Here is a 22,162-nt window from a genome sequence, read left to right as displayed (position 1 = left end):
GAAGCCGCGAAGTAGGAGGGATTACTGTACGCAACAATTTCAGATTGAGGTAAAATGAGAGAAATGCAAAAGACATAAACATGCTGGTCATCAGTTTTTACTAGGGGTTCCGAAAAAGTTGACCACTTTGACCAAGTCGATCAAGAAAAGGGTTGACGCTGTCTTTTGCCCTGGTTTCTTGATTATGCAATGAATGGCTTGTTGGAATAATCAATCCAAAATGATTTGTGAGTGAGAGCCCTAATTTTTTTTATTTTATTTTTTATTTCTTCATTTTTTTACAATATTATAAGGTTATCCTTCCAAATGGCTGGAAACATCATCATCAATCGTACTTCATCGGCCACTACAGTATCTGTCTATACCAAAGACTTTGTTTGAATTATTATTCTTTAGTTAGTAGTATTTGTTAGTGGAGCAGGCATCCCTTTAGTAATGTTGTTGTTGCTTTGTTGGTCTTAGATGTTTTTAGATGATTTTCAATTCATAACTGCTGCATTTCAGAATTAATTCTCTGCGTTGTAGGATTTTGACATTGCTGGCCAGTATGACAGCATGGTTCCAGATGCTGAGTGCTTGAGAATTGTCCATGAAATCCTCAGTGAGTTAGGCCTTGGGGACTTCCGCATCAAGGTAACATCACACAGATCTTTAAATATCATTTGTACTGAAAAGTAATTAAGAAAGGACATCTGTGTTTAAGGTCAACGACAGACGCATCCTTGATGGGATGTTTGCTGTGTGCGGTGTTCCAGGTGATATGTTCCGTACTATCTGTTCAACAGTGGACAAATTGGACAAGGTAGGCAGAATTTCTTCTTTGTGTACACTACCTGTTCATTTAGCAAATGAGCATTTTAATTTGACACCGCCGCAACCATTTGTAAACGGATCAAGCCTATATACTTTTTACCCAAATTATTTCTGATAGGCAGGATAACAGTCTAAACTTTCATTTAACATGGGAAAAGGGAGGAGATCAAATAAGACTTGGCTAAGGTGCACCAAGCATGTTGCTTTTTTTTTTGGGGCAGGGAGTTTGATGGAGCTCAATTTTTGTTGCCTCATTCCCAAATGACTTGTTCAAGCAAACAAATCCCTTGCAACATGTGGAGAGATGACAGTGGCTGAGTAATGGAGCATCTGCCACTATTTTTGGACATAAGTAAATTGTACCGGTCCGTCAGTCTGTCAGTTATTGTGTTGAACTAGTGAGTAGTGAAGATGCTCCTGCTTCTGTCTCTGCTGTACTTCTATTTGCTATTCATGATCAAATGTGCAGTACATTTAAAGTTAAACTGACTTTTCAAAACATTCTTTCGTGCAGGGGTGGCCAACCAGTCCGAGACTAAGGGCCACATATTTTTCTGTGTTACCGCAAAGAGCAACATCATACACGAGCACACATGAACATCACCCCATCCCTTCCTCTTACACACACACACGCGCACGCACACACACATACCTCTGCTCAGTTAAATTTATTGTGTGACATTATCATGTCACATACCAACATGATAATGACAGAAATTGACTCCTACAGTACTAAGACCAAAGATCACATGTTCTACAATGAACATCGTGTGCATTGTCTCACACACACAAACTCTCAGTTCAACAAAGTCCACAAAAAATCATACATAATACAATACAATAGCATTTTTTAACTTACTGTGCATGTCGCTGGCATTCCTTGCCTTGAACAATCTTCTTCAAATCTGGCTTGTATTCCGTTGTTGCCACACGAAGCAATTCTTTCACATGGGTGTCAGTCAGAACAGATCGATGCTTTGATTTCAGGTGCTTCAGGGTAGAGAACACAGACTCGCAGATGTATGTTGACCTAAACATTGACAGTATCCTCAGCGCAGCCCGTTTGACATTGGGGTATTTTTCCACTGGCACACTTTTCCAGAACTCAATGGTCCCTTCTCTTAAAGCAGGTTTCAGTTGGTCCTCCTCACAAAGGTTGATCATCGCCAACTCAGCCGCAGCCTCATCTGACTAGCGGGACTTTCAAACAGTCCGTCTCCGCATTATGGGTCCGCGAGGAACGTAATCTGTGGCCTTTTCAGTTGTAGATCACGGAAACGGATGAGAAAGTTCAGTCTGTCCAAGTGAGACAGCATGTCGACCATTTTGAGAGCGAAATTGACACAAATTGTTTCCTCTAATGGGTTTGTCCCTCGTTTGCAGGATTTCACCTCATGCGCATGCATGTTTGACAAAAATACCATATTGAACTCAAGCGAAGCAAACACGCACCAAAAAAACAAAACAAAACAAACAAAAATGACAAAAAACACAAATGTTGATATGAACGTAAAAGAGCCGCATGAAACCAGGCAAAGAGCCGCATGAAACCAGGCAAAGAGCCGCATGCGAGCCGCTGGTTGGCCACCCCTGCTTTAGGGCTTCACTAAAACTCACAAAGTCACAATAAAACAAACTACCGTAAACGTGTCACGGCTCAGGTCTGCTCGTGCCATGCTGGCCGTCATCCAATGCGGAGCTGTGGCGCTAATAAATGCTGATCGATGCCACCTGTGCCCTTGTCACCGGCTCTTTAAGGCGTGTATTCAAACCCCACAAGCCCGTCAATCTGCGGTGGTTGGTCTGCCTCGATTGACATATGCCTGTCACCCGGTTCTGCTATTCCACCTGATGCCCATTTGCCTCAGCCGCTTTGTAGCGCGGTGCCTGTTTCCTGATTCACTGTTTAGCTCCGACATACATCCTATTGGTTTACAATGCACATTTAAGGTTGTATTTTACTGGTCAAAGTTACATCAAAGTATACAATTTCATATGAATTTATTGCATGTCTTTTGCATTCTGCACTGCATGTGCCATTATCACGATGATATATTTTCAATATTGTAATGCCCCTCAGTGCGTCAAGGATGTTCACACGCTTTGATTGCCGCTTTTATTATAACAGAAAAAGGCAACAGAAAAACACTTGCATAGAGGAGTTGCTGGTGGCCACAACTCACACACATGCGCTCCACACACTGACTGATTGCCAAGCTAACCAGTTCGCACAATTTACATGCATGACGTCAGTCCTCACTCCTGGCCCCGTCCTCACACGCACAACTACAATGAACAGATAATACAAGACCTTACAATATATTCTGCAGCCCCACTTTAAATTATGCCTTCTATGTATGGGTAGAAAACACAGTAGTCGTTCCCTTATTAAAGCCCAAATATCTGTTTTACTCATTCAGTTGTGGTCTATGTAAAGTGGAACAATGATGCTTTTGTCTGAATTCCTCATTTTGACACCATCACAGGACCCTCTTTTCTACTTGTTCGGAGGTGCGGCTCAGAGCAAGCCGTTTTGGTGCGGTCTCTTTAAATACAAATGAGATACAGTAATCCCTCGCTAAATCGCGGTTCATTTATCGCGGTTTCCCTACATCACAGATTTTTTTTTCCAAATCAAAAAAAAATTTTAAGTCAAAATAAAACTTCTAAATTGAGGAATTATGGCACAAAACCTGACCACATGCCATCAGAAGGCAAGGAGTGCCCAGACAATTGCAGTGTGTACACTTGTAACTTTTTATTAAAAATAAATAAATAAATAAATAAACAAATAAATAAGAATTCTAAAAACACATTTACAGTGTTGTACCTTGTTATAGAAAAATTCTCATAAGAGTTCTAAAAACATATTTACAGTATGTACATTTGTACCTTGTTATAAAATAAATTATAATAATACCGTTTTGGCCCAAATATAAGACAATATTTTTTGCATTAAAATAAGTCTGAAAAAGTGGGGGTCGTCTTATATTCGGGGTCTCAACATTATATCCATTTTCACTTGTGCGCAGCGGTAAGTTAAAGGTTGCTGGTATCGACTGAGTATGTTGCTGTGATTGTGTGCGTCTTTGACACAAAGTGAGTACCGTATTTGTGAGTCACTGAGAAGTCATATGATTTGTACCGTATTTTTCAGACTAAAAGTCGCTCCGGAGTACAAGTCGCATCAGCCATGAAATGCACCACAAAGGGGGAAAAAACATATATAAGTCGCACCGGAGTTTGAGTCGAATTTTGGGAGAAATTTAATTGACAAAATCCAACACCAAGAACAGACATGAACCAGCAACAACAGGCTAAACGATATGGTTTGCTAACGTGACATAAACAAAAACGAGGAACTGAGAACGGGCCTGACATAACATTAACCGTTATCCAAATAACTATAACAAAGGACACCTTTAACAAACCATCTGTGTCACTCTAAATCATTAAATCCATCGATCGAATTCTTCGTCCTTTATGTAAACAACGCCGCGTGTGCGCCGTCGCGTGTGCGTCGCCACGTGTGCGCCGCGCCGCTGACGTTGTACTCGTCGTCAGTTGCAATTCAAATTATTCCACAGGCCCAAATAACGATATATAAACTATATATCAAATAACTATTATATAAAAAACAATATTATCAAACCATCTGTGTCACTCCAAATCATTAAATCCATCAATCAAATTCTTCGTCTTTTATCTGCGTGTGTGCTGCGCTGCTGACGTCGTTAGTTGCAGCTCATATTACAGTGATCCCTCATTACATCACGATTTGTTTATCGCAGTTTCGCTACATCGTGGATTTTTTTCCCCAAATTAAAAAACAAAAAATTCAAAATAAAACTTTTAAATTGAGGAATTATGACACTAAAGTTGCCCACATGTCAGCAGAAGGCAGGGAGTGCTCACACAATTGCAGTGTGTACACCTGTACCTTTTTATAAAAAAATTTATAATAATGAGTTCTAAAAACACATTTAAGAGTGTTATACCTTGTTATAGAAAAATCGTAAATAATAACAAAACTGTTCTAAAAACATTTACAGTATGTACACTTGTACCTTGTTATTAAAATTGTTATAATGATAAAAGCTGTTATAAAAACACATTTATAGTATGTGTTAAGAATTCTCCATGTTATTTATGGTATTCAGCCGTGCTTTGATTTGAGGTTGGGTGCTTTATTTTGAAGGCCGTTTTCAGCCGATACCATTTCAAATCATTAAATCTCCTGACTCCGGAAGTCAGTGAATGGAACTCATTGTCAGTGAGGCTCCAGTTATTCCACAGCTATAGTGAGCCCTCATGCAGTTTAAAGTGAAATTAACATGCGAAGTGATCAACTTTACCAGTAAGTAATGTGTTAATGATCAAGTACAAATTTGTGAATAATTTCACATATAAGTCACTCCTGAGTATAAGTCAACCCCCGACCCAAACTATGAAGAAAAAAAAATGCGACTTATACTGAAATAAATACGGTATATAAATTTCATTGTTACTACTGTCCACTGTTGTGCCGGTTGTCCGATCGCGGTTTGCTTTGTGTTCGCGCCGTTTGATTGACAGCTCCGGCGCCCTCATAATCGACTGAGTATGTCGCTGTGATCGTGTGCGTGTTTTAGAAAATTTGAATATTGTGATAAAGTTCGTCATTTTCTGTAATGCAATCAAAAAAACAAAAATGTTTTACATTCTCTTAGTGAAACTATGCTCTCTATCGGTCATCCATCGCTCCCACGCCGCTCGCAGCTTTACTTTGATTGGCCGGTTCACACCAATGTCCAGCGGTTGGAGTTCCTTTGTCGTGCCTCGCGGAATGACAGCCAGCTCGGAGTTCATTTGCTTCACTTGTTTTTTCACATCGGCTGTGAGATGGGCATGCATAGTGTCACGCCCGTGCCAGAGGACGCTCAGCCGACAACTTCCTTCAGCCACACCACTTCATTACCGTAATGACTGTCACCTGCTCCCTCATGTTTTTAAACCCTGTCCATGTGTTTCCTCTCTGTCTCTGTTTCTTCTTGTGTCCGCGCCTGTAGTGTCATCGCCAGGTCTCGTGTGAAGGCTCGCGGTCAGAACCTCTTCCTTGTCTGCGCTTGGTCTGAGGGGAATCCCATTTCCCACTCGCTGTCCATGAGCCTCTTTCCGCCGGTTCCTTTGTTCACCTTCCCCCTTCCCTTCAATAAATCCTGGTTCAAGCTGCATTTGGTCGCCCAGCTTCATTCCTTCATGACACATAGAGTCACAGATCAACAGCGATGGTGATGCGTGGAAAAACCCCGACCTGGTCTCCTTAGATACACCTCCCTCAGCCACTCAGTCATCATTTCCTCATCCATCCAGCCCTTTTCATTTGCCTTAATGATGACTTCTACTGGAAACTTCTCTTTAGGCAAAGTCTTTCTCTTAAAAATCACCATAGGCGGCAGTTTCTGTCCCTATCTTTAATCACCCTAACCTGCTGCACATCCTTCCCATCTCTGTCTCGCCAACCTATATAAATCCTTCTCTCGTTCCTCACCGTCCAACCTGGCATACAGGTCGTCATATGCTCTTTGTTTGGCCTTTGCCACTTCTGCTTTCGCCTTACGCTGTATTTCCCTATATCCCTGTTTACTCTCATCAGTCTTCCCGGTGTCCCACTTCTTCTTAGCTAACCTCTTGTCATGTATGCACTCCTGCACTTCCTCGTTCCACCACCAAGTCTCCTTATCGACTTTCCTTCCAGAAGACACACCAAGTACTCTCCTGCCTGTCTCCCTGATCATCTTAGCTGTAGTCGTCTAGTCATCTGGAAGCGCTTCCTGCCCACCCTCAGCCTGTCTCAACTCCTCCCTGAAAGTTACACAACACGCTTCCTATTTTAGTTTCCACCACTTCGTCCTCTGTTCTGCCTTTGTAGTATTCATCTTCCTCTTCCTCACCACCAGGGTCATGCTACACACCACCATTCTATGCTGTCTGGCTACACTCTCACCTGCCACCGTGTTGCAGTCACTGATCTCCTTCAGATTATATCATCTACACATGTAATCCATCTGCGTGCTCCTATCTCTGTTCTTGTATGTCACCAAATGTTCCTGCCTCTTCTGAAAGAAAGTATTCACTACAGCAATTTCCATTCTTTTTGCAAAGATGACTATCATCTGTCCTTCTGCGTCCCTATCTTGAATGCTAAACCTGCCCATCACTTCCTCATCACCTCTGTTGCCTGCACTGACATGTCCGTTCAAGTCTGCACCAATCACTACCTTCTCACCTTTGGGGATACTCTGCATCACCTCATCGACCTCACTCCGGAATTTCTCTAAATTTTCTTAATCACATCCTACCTGTGGGGCGTACCCACTGACAACATTGAGCATCGCACCTTGGATTTCCAGCTTCAAACTCATCACTCTGACATTCTTTTCACCTCCAGAACATTCCTCACAAACTCCTCTTTCAGGATAACTCCTACTCCATTTCTCTTCCCAGCCACACCATTGTATCCTGCTCCTATGGTTCTGGCTTTGCTACCTTTCCACTTGGTCTCCTGAACACACAGTATGTCCACCTTCCTCCTTTGCATCATGTCCATTAACTCTCTAGCTTTTCCTGCCATAGTCCCAACATTCAAAGTCCCGACTCTGTCATAGACTTGCATTTTTCCTGTCTTCTACCTGCCTAAAGACATGCCTTCATCCTCTCTTTTTTCAACCTACAGTAGTCAATTTCCACCAATGCTCTGGAGGTTCACAAAACTGATGGCAGCCGTTGTTAACCCGGGCCTTGTGATGTGGGAAGAAACCGGAGTGTCTGGAGAAAACCCACGCGGGCACGGGAAGTGGAATCGAACCGGCACCCTCGTAACTGTGAGGCGGACTGGCTAACCAGCGCTCAACCGTGCCGCCGCATTTCTGAAGTCTTTTGTCTTTTAAATAAATTTGTAGAGATGCAAATATTTACAAAAATAACAATTATTGATTCTTGAAGCTGGTTGTTGTTGTAATGGGGCGAACCCCAAGCAGTTGATTTTTTATTTTTATTTTATTTTTTTGGTAGTCGAGTAGTTACTATGCACACCTTCAAGATCATTATCCAAACGAGACTTCTAAGACTGTCTTTAGATATTTTTCCCTGTCTCTGTCAAAGTCAAAGTCCGCTTTATTGTCAATTTCTTCACATGTTAAGGCACACAAAGAGATCAAAATTACGTTTCCCACCGTCCCACGGTGACCAGACACAGTATACAACACTCACAATCAAATAGCGCAGAGTAAAAACGAACAGACAAGAGCAACGAATAAGTAATAAGCAAATAACCCAAATAAATAAACAATAAAGAAATAAATAGACAAATAAGAGCAGCAAAATGGAGCAAGCGTGCTAATAGCAGACAGCCAGATCATAGCGCAAAAGAACAGGACGTCATGCAGCAGAGGGTGGAGGGGGGAGGGAATTCAGGATCCGGATAGCTTGGAGTACGAAGCTGTTTCTGAGTCTGGTGGTGCGGGAGCGCAGGCATCTGTACCTCTTCCCAGAGGGCAGAAGTTCAAACAAAGAGTGAGCGGGGTGACTCACATCACACACAATCGCGGCCGCCTTGCGGGTGAGACGGGAGGCGTAAACGTCCTTCAGGGAGGGGAGTGGAGCCCCGATGAGTTTATTTGCAGTGTTCACTATGCGCTGCAGGGCCTTCATGTTGTACTCAGAGCATCCACCACCCCACACAGCGATACAACTGGAGAAGACGCTCTCAACAGTGCCACGGTAGAATGTGGTCATGATGGCGCGAGGAGAACTTGCTCGCCTGAGTTTCCGCAGAAAGTACAGGCGGCGCTGAGCTTTCTTCGCCAGCGACGCAGTGTTGGTGGTCCAGAAGAGGTCCTCACTGATGTGCACCCCCAGGAATCTGGTGCTGCTCACTCTTTCCACCACAGTACCGTCGACGGTCAGCGGCAGGTGGTGGGTGTGACCCTTCCGGAAGTCAATGATAATCTCCTTGGTCTTGTTGATGTTCAGCAGAAGGTTGTTGTCCCTGCACCATGCGGCCAAAAGGTCGACCTCTGATCTGTAGTGAGTCTCGTCGCCACCGGCGATCAGACCCACCACAGTCGTGTCGTCGGGATATTTCAGCACGCGGTTGCTGCTGTAGGTCGCAGTGCAGTCATGCGTCAGCAGGGTGAAGAGCAGCGGACTGAGCACGCAGCCTCGAGGGGCCCCCGTGCTCAGCGTGATGCTGCCGTAAACATTGTCGCCCACACGGATTACTTGAGGCCTCTGCCAGAGGAAGTCCAGTAGCCAGTTGCAAAGGGAGGTACTGAGGCCCAGCTTGTCGAGCTTGCAAATGAGATGCTGTGGAACAATGGTGTTGAATGCAGAACTGAAGTCCACAAACAACAATCTCACATACGAGTCCCTGTTCTCCAGGTGGGTGAGGGGAGAGTGGAGGGCAGAGCAGACTGCATCCTCAGAGGACCGATTGGGTCGGAAGGCAAACTGGAAGAGGTCAACATGGGGGGAAGAACAGATTTGACGTGCGCCAAGACAAGCCGCTCAAAGCACTTTATGACGATGGGGGTCAGTGCCACAGGGCGGTAGTCATTGAAGCAGGAAGGAGCAGGATTTTTCGGCACAGGTATGATGGTGGCAGCCTTGAAGCATGACGGGACGATGGCCTGCTGCAGGGAAATGTTAAAGATGTCCGTGAAGACATCCATCAGCTCCTCAGCGCAGTCCTTCAGCGCCCGTCCCGGGATGCTGTCCGGGCCCGCCGCCTTACGGGTGTTGATAGAAGCAAGCGCCCTCCTCACGCCAACGGCAGAGAGGCACAGGGGCTGCTTGTCCGGAGGGGAAGGAGTCTTCAGCGGGCAAGTGTCGTCCCGGGCGTCGAAGCGAGCAAAGAAGCGGTTCAGTTCGTTGAGCAGGGGGACATCGCCCTCACAGCTCCGCGACGCGGGCTTGTAGTCCGTGATGATCTGTTTGCCTCGCCACAGGCCCCGAGCATCCCTGCTGTCCTTGAAGTGGGCAGTGATTTTGGAAGAGAACGCGTTTTTCGCATCCTTGATGCCCAGGGACAGCTTCGCCCTGGCTGATCTCACGCCCGCTACATCCCTAGCCCTGTAGGCTTTGTCTCTGGCCTTCAGCAGCCCGAGGACAGCCCGTCAGCCATGGCTTCAAGTTAGCCAGAGTGACGACGTACTTAGTGAGGGTCACATCATCAATGCACTTTGCGATGTACGAGGTCACAGAGTCAGCATACTCCTCAATGTCTGTCCAATCGTTGCAAGTGGCCGCCCGCTTAAACATTTCCCAGTCCGTAGTGCCAAAGCAGTCTCGAAGAGCATCAGAGGCCCCCTCAGGCCACACTCTAACTCGCTTGCGAACCGGCCTGGAAGTTCTCACTCTCTGTCTGTACGCGGACGTAAGCAGAACGGTGACGTGGTCAGAATGTCCGATGTGGGGGAGGGAGGTGGCCTTGAAAGCTCCTTTATGTGCAGTGTAGATCAGGTCCAGGAAGCTGTCACCATGAGTTGGAAAATTAACATGCTGGTGAAGCTTTGGAAAGACAGACTTCAGGTCAGCATGATTAAAATCACCAGCGAAGATGATGAAACCGTCAGGGTGCGCCGTCTGCTGATCACTGACAGCCTGATACAGTTCACTAAGGGCCGTGATCCTGTCACCTCCAACGTTGGAAGGCGGGATGTAGACTGCGACAAGCAGAATCGCAGTAAACTCCCTTGGTAGGTAAAAAGGACGGCTCTTAATGATCACAAACTCCGCCAGTGGCGAGCAGTGTCTGCACACAACTACAGAGTCCCGGCACCATTCGTCGCGGATGTAGACACAGATACCTCCTCCATGCGATTTTCCTCCTTAATCAATAGCCCGGTCCGCCCGATAGCACGCGAGCCGCTCCAGTTGCACAGCAGAGTCCGGAATGTTAAGATGAAGCCAAGTTTCAGTGAACACGAGCACACACCAGTTACTCACTGCCCGGTTCGTGGATCTCAGCAGACGAACGTAATCCAGTTTGTTGTCCAGCGACCGAACGTTCGCCAGAAGAATGGAAGGCACGGCCGGGTGAGTTGGGAACGCCGCTAGCCTGGCCCAGACGCCTCCGCGCTTGCCCCACTTCCGCCTCCTCGCACACCGCTTCCGACGCTACCTATCGTAGCTGACGAGTCCGGCGTTGATTCAGGCCGGAGTAGTTAGTCCCAGTGACTTTAATGTCCCCGTATCAAAGTTCAAAACGCCGCAAAATTCGCTCACGCCGATGTCGAGCAGAACCTGCCCGCTGTACTTGTAGCATGACGTGGTAGGAACAGATAAACACATAAAACTGTCTGACAAACACTCATTAATTGAAAAACACCGATCGGTTGGAGGCCGCTTGCGTGTGCACGCGCCGCCATCTTGATCAAAGAGCACGCTGTCTGTCTGTTTCTTTCTTTCTATTATTTTCTTTTTTTTCATTTATTTGTTTCTGTCTGTCTGTTTCTTTTTCTTTTGTTTGTTTCTGTCTGTCTTTCTGTCTTTGCTGCTTTACTTTAGACACGTTTTTTGCCAAAAACCTTGGCATAGATGGTGGTGAAATTACATTTTATGATCAGTAGATTCTGTCAAACATGAAGTTCCAAAATGTTCAATACTTTTGAGTCCTATGACAATCAACTTAAATGATTTTTTTTTCTGTTCTCTACTTTTTAATGTGCTGCTGCTTATATTCCACTCATCTGTGATCCATTGTCCACAAGATGCCATGGGAGGATGTCAAGAGAGAGATGGTGAATGAGAAAGGCTTATCAGAGGAGGCTGCTGACAAGATTGGGGAGTACGTCAGTCTGCAGGGTAAGTGCACAATTGTATGAAATTACTGCGGCGACCCAGGGTGCTAGCTTATAGCTCATATGGCTCATATGCTGAGCTCTTGTTTTGTGAAATAAAGAGCCAGTTACCAAACCCACATCTTTTCTGGTACTTTGGTAATGCTACAATATAGTTATATACTGTGGAATAATTGGAGCTGCAACCGACAACGAGGTTGTCAGCGGCTCACATAGTTCTGGAGTCAACAGCTGTTTTTTCTTCTTTTTTAAGTGACACAGCAGATGAAGATTCCGATAGATTTAAGTAGTCGGAGTGACACGGATGGTTTGTTAAAATTGTTGTTTATATTACTTTTATTTGATATATCTAGTCTGACGTCAGTGGCGCACGTAGTTCCGGAGTCAACAGCTGTGTTTTTTAATTTATTTTTAATGTTTTTATAAGTGACACAAGACGAAGATTCCGATGGATTTAATGATTTGGAGTGACACGGCTGGTTCGATAAAATTGTTGTTTATATTATTGTTATTTGATATATAGTTTATATATCGTTATATGGGCCTGTGGAATAATTAGAACTGCAACTGACGACGACGAGTCCGACGTTAGCGGCGTTGTTTACAGAAAGGACGAAGAATACGATCGATGGATTTAATGATTAGGAGTGACACAGATGGTTTGTTAAACGTGTTATGTTATAGTTATTCGCATAACTGTTAATGTTACGTCAGGCCCGTTCTCAGCCCCTTGTTTGTGTTTATGTCACATTAGCATACCATATCGTTTAGCCTGTTGTTGCTGGTTCATGTCTGTACTTGGTGTTGGATTTTGTCAAATAAATTTCCCCCAAAATGCAACTCAAACTCCGGTGCGACTTATATATGTTTTTCCCCCTTTATGGTGCATTTCATGGCTGATGCGACTTGTACTCCGGAGCGACTTTTAGTCCGAAAAATACGGTACAAATCATATGACTTCTCAGTGACATTTTGCTCCTGACCAGATTGTCGAATTCAGTGGAACCTCGGTTAACGAACCCGTTCCGACAAGTCTGTTGGTATCCGAAATGTTCGCAGTCCAAAGCAATGGTCCCCATAGGAAATAGTAAAGCAAATTGAAATCAAAATTTAACAAAAAAAGAGAACAGATATGGTACAATAAAATGGAGTCAAACACAAAAACTTTAAAGAAAGCATTTAAACATGAGAAAACATTTAGTAAGCAAAGGAAAACTTAACGTTTTGACTGTGAAGTTATGTCCTGTGTGAGTGAATGGCGGTAGTGGTGGTTGGGGGAGGTTACTGCTTGGAGGGGGAATCCCCCGCGATCAGTACACATCCCTTATCTGTCGCTTTGAAAGAAAATACTTGTCAAGCGTCTGTTGCTATTCCTTCTTTAAAATCGTTGAAATTGTCGACTTCGACATGCCGTATTCAGCCAAGATATGCAACACATGCATCGCCGTCTCAAACTTGGCTATCGCTTCTTTTTTCAAAACGATTATTTGCACTCTTTCTCTTCTTTGGAGCCATGATGCAGTACGCTGTGGTGGTTACGTACACAATTCTCCCATGGAACTGTCAAATCCAAATACTTATCGACCGTAAGTAATCCGACCCTCCGTTTAAAGGGTTAAAGTCCCTTCGACCCCGCTGCTATAACGCAGCGCAGCCCACATGGGGAGACAAGAGTTTCCAGGTCGGGGCTGGGAAAGATTCGTCTGAGTCTAACCACCTCTACGATATCAGTTTGGAAAGAATTTATTTATTCTTTTTAGGACGCCAATCCCTTTCAAGTCAACCTGAATCCGGGGCAGAGTAACCACATGAGGCCCGGAATCAAGACGACCGTGCCCTTTTTACTGTGACTCCTTCCCCTTTTTGATTTGTAGCTCTTGTTACCATTCGGATAAATGTATCCGTCTTTGGTAAGACCAAAGAGATTCGTTGATTTACTAGAGCGCACTCGCCCTAGCTCAGTTTAAGATAACTACTTTGAACCAGATCTGACAATTCCTGATTAAAGCTGTCTTTACTTTGAGAAGAATTGAACGGGTTTAAAGAATGACTACGATAGGGAAATAAAGAAAATGTAAAGTTCTAATTACTGCATATAAAATCATGCTCGACATAGTTAATACGAAATAATCGATGACCAAATTAAGGATTAAGAAAAAATGTTAATGACAAAGTAGGAAGAAGAGTTACAAGTCGCACAAACAACAACAATTTCATTCACCAAACTCAGAGCAAAAGAGGAGACAAAAGTTCTAAAATGCTATTTGGTGGAAAAAGTCGAGTGATCAGTTCTCCTTTGTTCAAAAATTCAAATTCTGTTTGAATAGATATGCGGCCTTAAGGAGGAGGACCACGCCTTGAAAATGGCATCTCTCTTCTCTCTTCTATAAGCTTAAAATTTGACAAAGTCCAATTTGAAGACTCCAGAAATTCCAATCTCAAAAAGGATGGAAAATCCATCTTTGTCTAAAGGCGTTTTTGGCTCCGGGCACGCAGTCTCACCATATTGGCGAGAGAGAGCAAGTTTCCTGTCCAGAACCAAGCTTTTATAGGCTCCTCAGCTCCTCCTGTCATTACCTCATATAGGTGAAAGGTCAGAATCCCTGCACTAGGTCATAGAAATATCTAGGTGAAAGGTCAGAATTCTTGCACCAGGTCATAGGAATATCTAGGTGAATATCTGGTCGATTCCATCAGTATAGCAAACAACCTCTTTTGTCTCCCCACAACTCAATACATTAATGTATCGATGGAACAACCATGTTAACTACATGTTGGATATCGATTAAACATTGCAACATCAAAAAAGCATGTTTCACAAGAGTCAATTTACCAGATAATCCTCATTAGCCTTAATAATGGGTTCTTCTAACTTTAACATACAGTGGATCTTCGGTTTTCGAACGTCCCGGTTCTCGAACAATTTGGTATTCGAACAAAAAATTCAAGATTTTTTTGCTTCGGATGTCGGACAAAATTTGGTTGTCGAATCTTGCGAGATGAGCTGAGAGGACCCACATACCAACTGACTCCGTTCGTTAAAACATTCTCGTTTTACTGATTGCATCAACTCTAATCATGCCTCCAAATGAAGCAAGTAGGAGCAGTAAAGCCATCCTAAAACACAAAGACGCTCCTAAAGCAATGCGACAGTGAGCGCCTGGCGCGCTGCGGGCGGTTGCGCGATCAGACCAAATTAAATTATTAAATTAAAAACTTAAATTTTGGAAAGTCCATTAGGACTTTAAAAATGTTTTCTAAATTTTAGCGACCGCTCTGTCACAATAATGCGACCAGCGCGGTGCAGTTGCGCGGTCGGCGGGGCACTACGGTTGCGCATTCGGCGGTGCGCTGCAGAGCGCGATCAGACAAAATTAAACTTCCTGCGCACTGAGGTCCACTTAAATTTTGGAAAGTACATCAGGACTTTAAAAATATTCTCTAAATTTCAGCGGCCGCTCTGTCACAATAATGCGATCAGTGCGGTGCAGTTGTGCGGTCGGCGACACGGTACTTGGCATTTTTTTGCGAAATCTATGATCGTTATCCGAATTGTTCTCTATCAGAGGCGTTCATTAACCAAGATTCCACTGTATATCAGTTTGTAGGTAAAGAGTACAATCGAGACTACAAATATGAATTGGCAGTGTTCTTTTGTTTGCTGAAAACAGCTGATTTTTAAGCCCCTTTTACCCCTTAAGAGCAGTTTGAAGAGAGGGATTTCTATTACAAGTAATATTTTAAAATGCTCTGGAATTGTGGAGACAGAATCCATATTTATCCACATAATCGTTATCTTTAACAGCTTGACAGGATTCAACGATTTAGGTTGACCATTAATTAGGATGAAAGGTGACATGTTCGCTACAAATTGATGATGGTTTATTCTATCAACAGAATTGGTTGATATTGGTAGCTCGTTTACCATTCTAGTTTATAAATGTTAATTTCTGAGCAAGAATTAGTTATGTGGGTAGGTGTGTAATGTTTGAGAGATCAAATAATTTTTTTAATCACTGGGTAGGGACTGACTTGGAGATGGTGTAATCCTGCAGTTCAAAACAGGCTCAATTAAAGCTTACGTATCACAGTAATAAATTCTACTGTTTTATGTTTTACTCTTTTAATTGTGGTCTAAATAAAGTGGAAGAGCAATGTTTTTGTCTGAATTCTTAGTTTTAATAGCATCACTGGTCCCTCTTTACTTGTTTTGAGGTGCAGCTCAGAGCAAGCTGTTTTGGTGCAGTCTCTTAATGGTCGATATCGATGTATATTCCATCCATTTTCTAAACCGCTTTGTCCCCACGGGGGTCGCGGGCATGCTGGAGCCTATCAGGTGACCATTTCCTGAACAGGCAAGTGCTCTGTGGTAGTCTCCTTGTCAACAAATATGTCCGAAGCGTAGTACCGAAGCGGTTGAGTCCTAGGATTCCATCATATTTTTGGCAGAAATGTTTGATATTGAGCTGTCACGGGTCCGCCGCTCCAGTAACCCTGGTCAGCGCTTGTCTGCTACGCACATTGTTCACAGCCACGCCCCAATGACGCACTTAATTCACAGCTACGCCCTGCAGCAATAAACCTCATCGACATAAGCTCAACTCTTCAGCCACACTTTTGTCAGTTTGTATATGATGCTACCCATAGCTCACTGGCTATTCTCCGACTGACTCCCGTTGCCAACCTTGTTCCAACCACTCCTGAATCCTGCCTGGCCTGAGCCACTGCCTGTTCCTGACCACGTCTCTGCTTCTGGTCCTGTCTGCCTGTTTGCCTGATCAGCTCCAAACTCTGCCAGGCACATATGATAATTTCTGGACTATAAGTTGCACCTGATTATAAGATGCACGAGCAAAAATTAGGGAAAAATGTTTTTAGTTTCATAAATAAGACTCACCGTACTAAAAGCCGCATGTGCACGCAAGTTATTTACAAAGAAAGATGGTGCACAGAAAACCTTTTAAAGTTTTAGTAACATACCTTAACATTTTTTTTCCAAACGCTGCCTGTGACACGGCAGTAATACCGCAACAACATGTAACACAGCACTAATAGGGCTGGATAAAAAAAACATACTGGTAAAAGTCACTGAGACGTGGAGGTAACAAAGCAGCAACACGGTAGCACAGCACTAACAGGGCTGGTTAAAAAAGATACCAGTAAAAGTCACTGAGAGCCGTCTTCATCTTCCACCGGTGCACTGAAACCATCGAAGTCTTCCTCCTCAGTGTCGGATTGGAATAGCGTCAGATATACTTCGCCACACACTTTCTCAGTCTCTCTTTCGTTGTTCTTTTTATGCATTTTGTCTAGCTTTTTCCATGATGAGGGTCTGTTAATGCTAATTTTGATCATGCACGAAAAGCTTAGTTACATTAATGTAGCGAGCTACGCATAGCTTCAGAGTAGACGTGACCGGGAAATAAAGAAACGGGTGACGCAACAAGATGTCACATAGGTGTTTCTCTGATCCAGGTGAGTGAGGGCTGTGTGAAGCGCCATCATGACTGCATCCTCCGTTGACCTGTTTGCTTGGTAGGCAAACTGGTACTGGTCAATGTTGGCTGGGATGGCAGACTTGATGGAGGGAAGGATGAGTCTCAAAGCATTTAGTGATAATAGGGGTAAGGCTAACCGGGCGATAGTCATTCAGGCAGTTCACTGTGTTCTTCTTGGGTATAGGGACAATGATGGCAGATTTAAGACAGGTGGGAACCATGGCCTGCTGGAGCGAGAGGTTAAAGATGGTCATGAATACCTCCGCGAGCTGGTCTGCGTAGGCTTTGAGTACCCATCTCGGGACACCATCTGGGCCAGGCGCCTTCATCGCGTCAACTTTCCTCAGGGTGTCTCTGACTTGTTGTGGCTGGAGCTGTAGCTGACTGTCATTCCCTGGTGGCGGAAGAATGGGGTTTTCCCTGCTGTGATGGTCAAAGTGGGCGAAGAACTTGTTCAGTGCATCTGGGAGGGTGCTATCTGATGGTACTGTGACTGTGGTGTTGTTATTGTAGCCAGGCTGAGCCTTAATCGCCTGCCACATACCTCTGGAGTTATTTTTGTGAAGTGTGTCTCGATACCACAATATGAAGGTAGCTGTGCTTGGCCTTCTGAATGCCCCTCCTGTCACGGGTGGAAGCGGAATGGAGCAGGGCGACCATGTGTAGCTTGGACCAGGGTTTATTGGCGGAACTCAAAATACAGACTCAATAACTTGACATGACTTAAAAAAACTAACATGATTTCCTAACCAAAACATACTTGAAAACGACAGGAACCAAAAGGACTTGAAGACGACGCGACAACAAAACAACAGACAACAACTAGAATTGGCAATTTCTGGAGAAATTGCGTGTGAAGGCGAAGGCACTTCACACTATTGTGGGACTCGAAATGATGATTAAATGACATAAAAATGGTAAATTGATGATTAAATAAAATAAAAATGTTAAATTAATGATGATGATGAAAATAATTATTAAAGTGATGTGTTAAAATTGAATGAATGAAAAAAAAATATTGGTCAAGCCGGATTCGAACTCGCACGGGAACAGCGCTCGTGCTCCAAATTCCAGTCTCTTCTTACTGAGCTAAACAGCGGCTTAGTGTTGCTGCGGTGGAATGATGATATTAAACAAGAAATAAAAATGGTAAATGCCGTTAAAACGGTAAAATGATGTTTTTAACTTAAAATTAAATGAATAACTAAATGAATGAATGGAAAATAAATAAATAAAAAATAAAAGAGTTAAATAAACGAGTTAAGGAAAGAAATCATGAAAAAAGTTGTCAGATGTCAAAATTTGAACTCACTCCTGAACGTCGCTCGTGTCTAATGCGCCATTAAGAATGAATGGGAAATTTTAAGGCACAAATTTGCTAATTATGCAAAAACGGTAAATGTTATGAACAAATGAAATACTAGCAGTCATGCCGTGAATTTTTGGAACGTGTGAAAGTTGGAATGAGGTGAATCGGTTAAAGCATGTGGGAGTAGTTAGGTGTCAAAAAAGTGGGAGGAATAAAGTAGGACAATAATAACTAGAATTGGCAATTTCTGGAGAAATTGCGTGTGAAGGCGAAGGCACTTCACACTATTGTGGGACTCGAAATGATGATTAAATGACATACAAATGGTAAATTGATGATTAAATAAAATAAAAATGGCACGGCATTGATGATGATGATGAAAATAATTATTAAAATGTGTTAAAATTGAATGAATGAAAAATTAAAGAATAAAAAAATTATCGCCAACCGGGATCGAACTCCCTCGCGGAAGTGGCTCGTGTTCCAAACGCCATTGTATTCTTACTGAGCTAAACAGCGACATAGTGTTAGTGCGGTGGAATGATGGTATTAAACGAGAAATAAAAACGGTGAATGCCGTTAAAACGGTAAAATGATGTTTTTAACTTAAAATTAAATGAATAACTAAATGAATGAATGAAAAATAAATAAATAAAAAATAAAAGAGTTAAATAAATGAGTTAAGGAAAGAAATCATGAAAAAAGTTGTCAGATGTCAAAATTCGAACTTGAACGTCGCTCGTGTCTAATGCGCCATTAAGAATGAATGGGGGATTTTAAGGCACAAATTTGCTAATTATGCAAAAACGGTAAATGTTATGAACAAATAAAATACTAGCAGTCATGCCGTGAATTTTTGGAACGTGTGAAAGTTGGAATGGAGTGAATCGGTTAAAGCATGTGGGAGTAGTTAGGTGTCAAAAAAGTGGGAGGAATAAAGTAGGATAATAATAAGAAGAAAAATAAAGTAGAATAACAATAGTGTGAAGGCCTTCGCCTTCACACTAACTAGAATTGGCAATTTCTGGAGAAATTGCGTGTGAAGGCGAAGGCACTTCACACTATTGTGGGACTCGAAATGATGATTAAATGACATAAAAATGGTAAATTGATGATTAAATAAAATAAAAATGTTAAATTAATGATGTTGATGAAAATAATTATTAAAGTGATGTGTTAAAATTGAATGAATGAAAAAAAAATATTGGTCAAGCGGGATTCGAACTCGCACGGGAACAGCGCTCGTGCTCCAAATTCCAGTCTCTTCTTACTGAGCTAAACAGCGGCTTAGTGTTGTTGTGGTGGAATGATGATTTTAAACAAGAAATAAAAATGGTAAATGCCGTTAAAACGGTAAAATGATGTTTTTAACTTAAAATTAAATGAATAACTAAATGAATGAATGGAAAATAAATAAATAAAAAATAAAAGAGTTAAATAAACGAGTTAAGGAAAGAAATCATGAAAAAAGTTGTCAGATGTCAAAATTTGAACTCACTCCTGAACGTCGCTCGTGTCTAATGCGCCATTAAGAATGAATGGGGGATTTTAAGGCACAAATTTGCTAATTATGCAAAAACGGTAAATGTTATGAACAAATGAAATACTAGCAGTCATGCCGTGAATTTTTGGAACGTGTGAAAGTTGGAATGGGGTGAATCGGTTAAAGCATGTGGGAGTAGTTAGGTGTCAAAAAAGTGGGAGGAATAAAGTAGGATAATAATAACTAGAATTGGCAATTTCTGGAGAAATTGCGTGTGAAGGCGAAGGCACTTCACACTATTGTGGGACTCGAAATGATGATTAAATGAAATAAAAATGGTAAATTAATGATTAAATAAAATAAAAATAATAAATTAATGATGATGAAAATAATTATTAAAATGTGTTAAAATTGAATGAATGAAAAATTAATGAATAAAAAAATTATCGCCCACCGGGATCGAACTCCCTCGCGGAAGTGGCTCGTGTTCCAAACGCCATTGTATTCTTACTGAGCTAAACAGCGGCTTAGTGTTGCTGTGGTGGAATGATGATATTAAACAAGAAATCGGTAAAAACGGTAAAATGATGTTTTTAACTTAAAATTAAATGAATAACTAAATGAATGATGAAAATAATTATTAAAATGTGTTAAAATTGAATGAATGAAAAATTAATGAATAAAAAAATTATGACCAAGCGGGACTCGAACTCGCTCGCGGCTCGTATTCAAAGGACCATTGTCTTCTTACTGAGCTAAACAGCGGCTTAGTGTTGCTGTGGTGGAATGATGATATTAAACAAGAAATCGGTAAAAACGGTAAAATGATGTTTTTAACTTAAAATTAAATGAATAACTAAATGAATGATGAAAATAATTATTAAAATGTGTTAAAATTGAATGAATGAAAAATTAATGAATAAAAAAATTATGGCCAAGCGGGACTCAATCTCGCTCGCGGCTCGTGTTCAATGGACCATTGTCTTCTTACTGAGCTAAACAGCGACTTAGTGTTGCTGCGGTGGAATGATGATATTAAACAAGAAATAAAAACGGTAAAATGTTTTTAACTTAAAATTAAATGAATAACTAAATGAATGAACGGAAAATAAATAAATAAAAAATAAAAGAGTTAAATAAACGAGTTAAGGAAAGAAATCGTGAAAAAAGTTGTCAGATGTCAAAATTTGAACTCACTCCTGAACGTCGCTCGTTTCTAATGCGCCATTAAGAATGAATGGGGGATTTTAAGGCACAAATTTGCTAATTATGCAAAAACGGTAAATGTTATGAACAAATAAAATACTAGCAGTCATGCCGTGAATTTTTGGAACGTGTGAAAGTTGGAATGGAGTGAATCGGTTAAAGCATGTGGGAGTAGTTAGGTGTCAAAAAAGTGGGAGGAATAAAGTAGGATAATAATAAGAAGAAGAAGAAAAATAAAGTAGAATAACAATAGTGTGAAGGCCTTCGCCTTCACACTAATAAGAAGAAAAATAAAGTAGAATAACAATAGTGTGAAGGCCTTCGCCTTCACACTAATAATAAGAAGAAAAATAAAGTAGAATAACAATAGTGTGAAGGCCTTCGCCTTCACACTAATGACATTTCTTAAGGCAAAGTCTTTCTCTTAAAAATCACCATAGGCGGCAGTTTCTGTCCATTAGCATGGCAGCCAAGCACAACAGTAAAAGAAGACTTTTCGTACCCCGTTGTATCTATCGCAACCGTGCTGGTCCCCTTCTTCTCCACAGTGTGACTCACCGAGATGTCAAAAGTAAGCGGCACCTCGTCCATGTTAGTGATGTGGCTGGGCTGGATGTGTTTGCGGCAATGTGTTTGCTGCAGTAGGAGCAGAAGATGGCCAGCTTTTCATGATAATCCGCTGGAAGTTGCTGCGCTACTGTAGTCCTGGTCCGGATGGAAAAATGGCACCGTTTCGTGAAACGAAAGCACCAAGACGGATTTCCTTGGAAATGTTCAATTTTCATTTCTTCTGCTAGCGTGACTACTTTTAGTCAAATGGTGACTGTCGAAACACTTGTCCCATTCGTTCTTTGCTCAATGATCCACTGGTCAAGTCTTTCCTCCAACTCAGGCCACCTCGCCTTATGTCCGCGGAAACTCAGCTGCGTCTTCATGACTTGTCAGAGCTTGTTTTCCAGCTTCCGCCACTTGAGAACCATCGATTCATTAATCTTAAATTCTCTCGCGGCTG

At 42.3% G+C, this 22,162-nt stretch overlaps 1 protein-coding gene across 2 annotated transcripts in view; it reads left to right on the top strand.

Moving 5' to 3' along the window:
• Positions 1–22,162, top strand: part of hars (histidyl-tRNA synthetase) — an 80,264-nt gene that overhangs the window by 17,254 nt on the left and 40,848 nt on the right. For both annotated transcript variants that reach the window (XM_085905841.1, XM_085905840.1), the window contains 3 exons: positions 526–633; positions 704–802; positions 11,565–11,658. In XM_085905841.1, the coding sequence (XP_085761967.1) occupies positions 526–633; positions 704–802; positions 11,565–11,658 (301 nt within the window). The remainder of the gene's footprint in view (positions 1–525; positions 634–703; positions 803–11,564; positions 11,659–22,162) is intronic.

Source organism: Syngnathus leptorhynchus, chromosome 2 (assembly GCF_054491065.1).
Source record: "Syngnathus leptorhynchus isolate UIUO chromosome 2, UIUO_Slep, whole genome shotgun sequence".
NCBI lineage: Eukaryota > Metazoa > Chordata > Actinopteri > Syngnathiformes > Syngnathidae > Syngnathus > Syngnathus leptorhynchus.
Note: the sequence above shows the minus strand (reverse complement) of the source record. Positions and strands in the feature narration are given on the sequence as shown.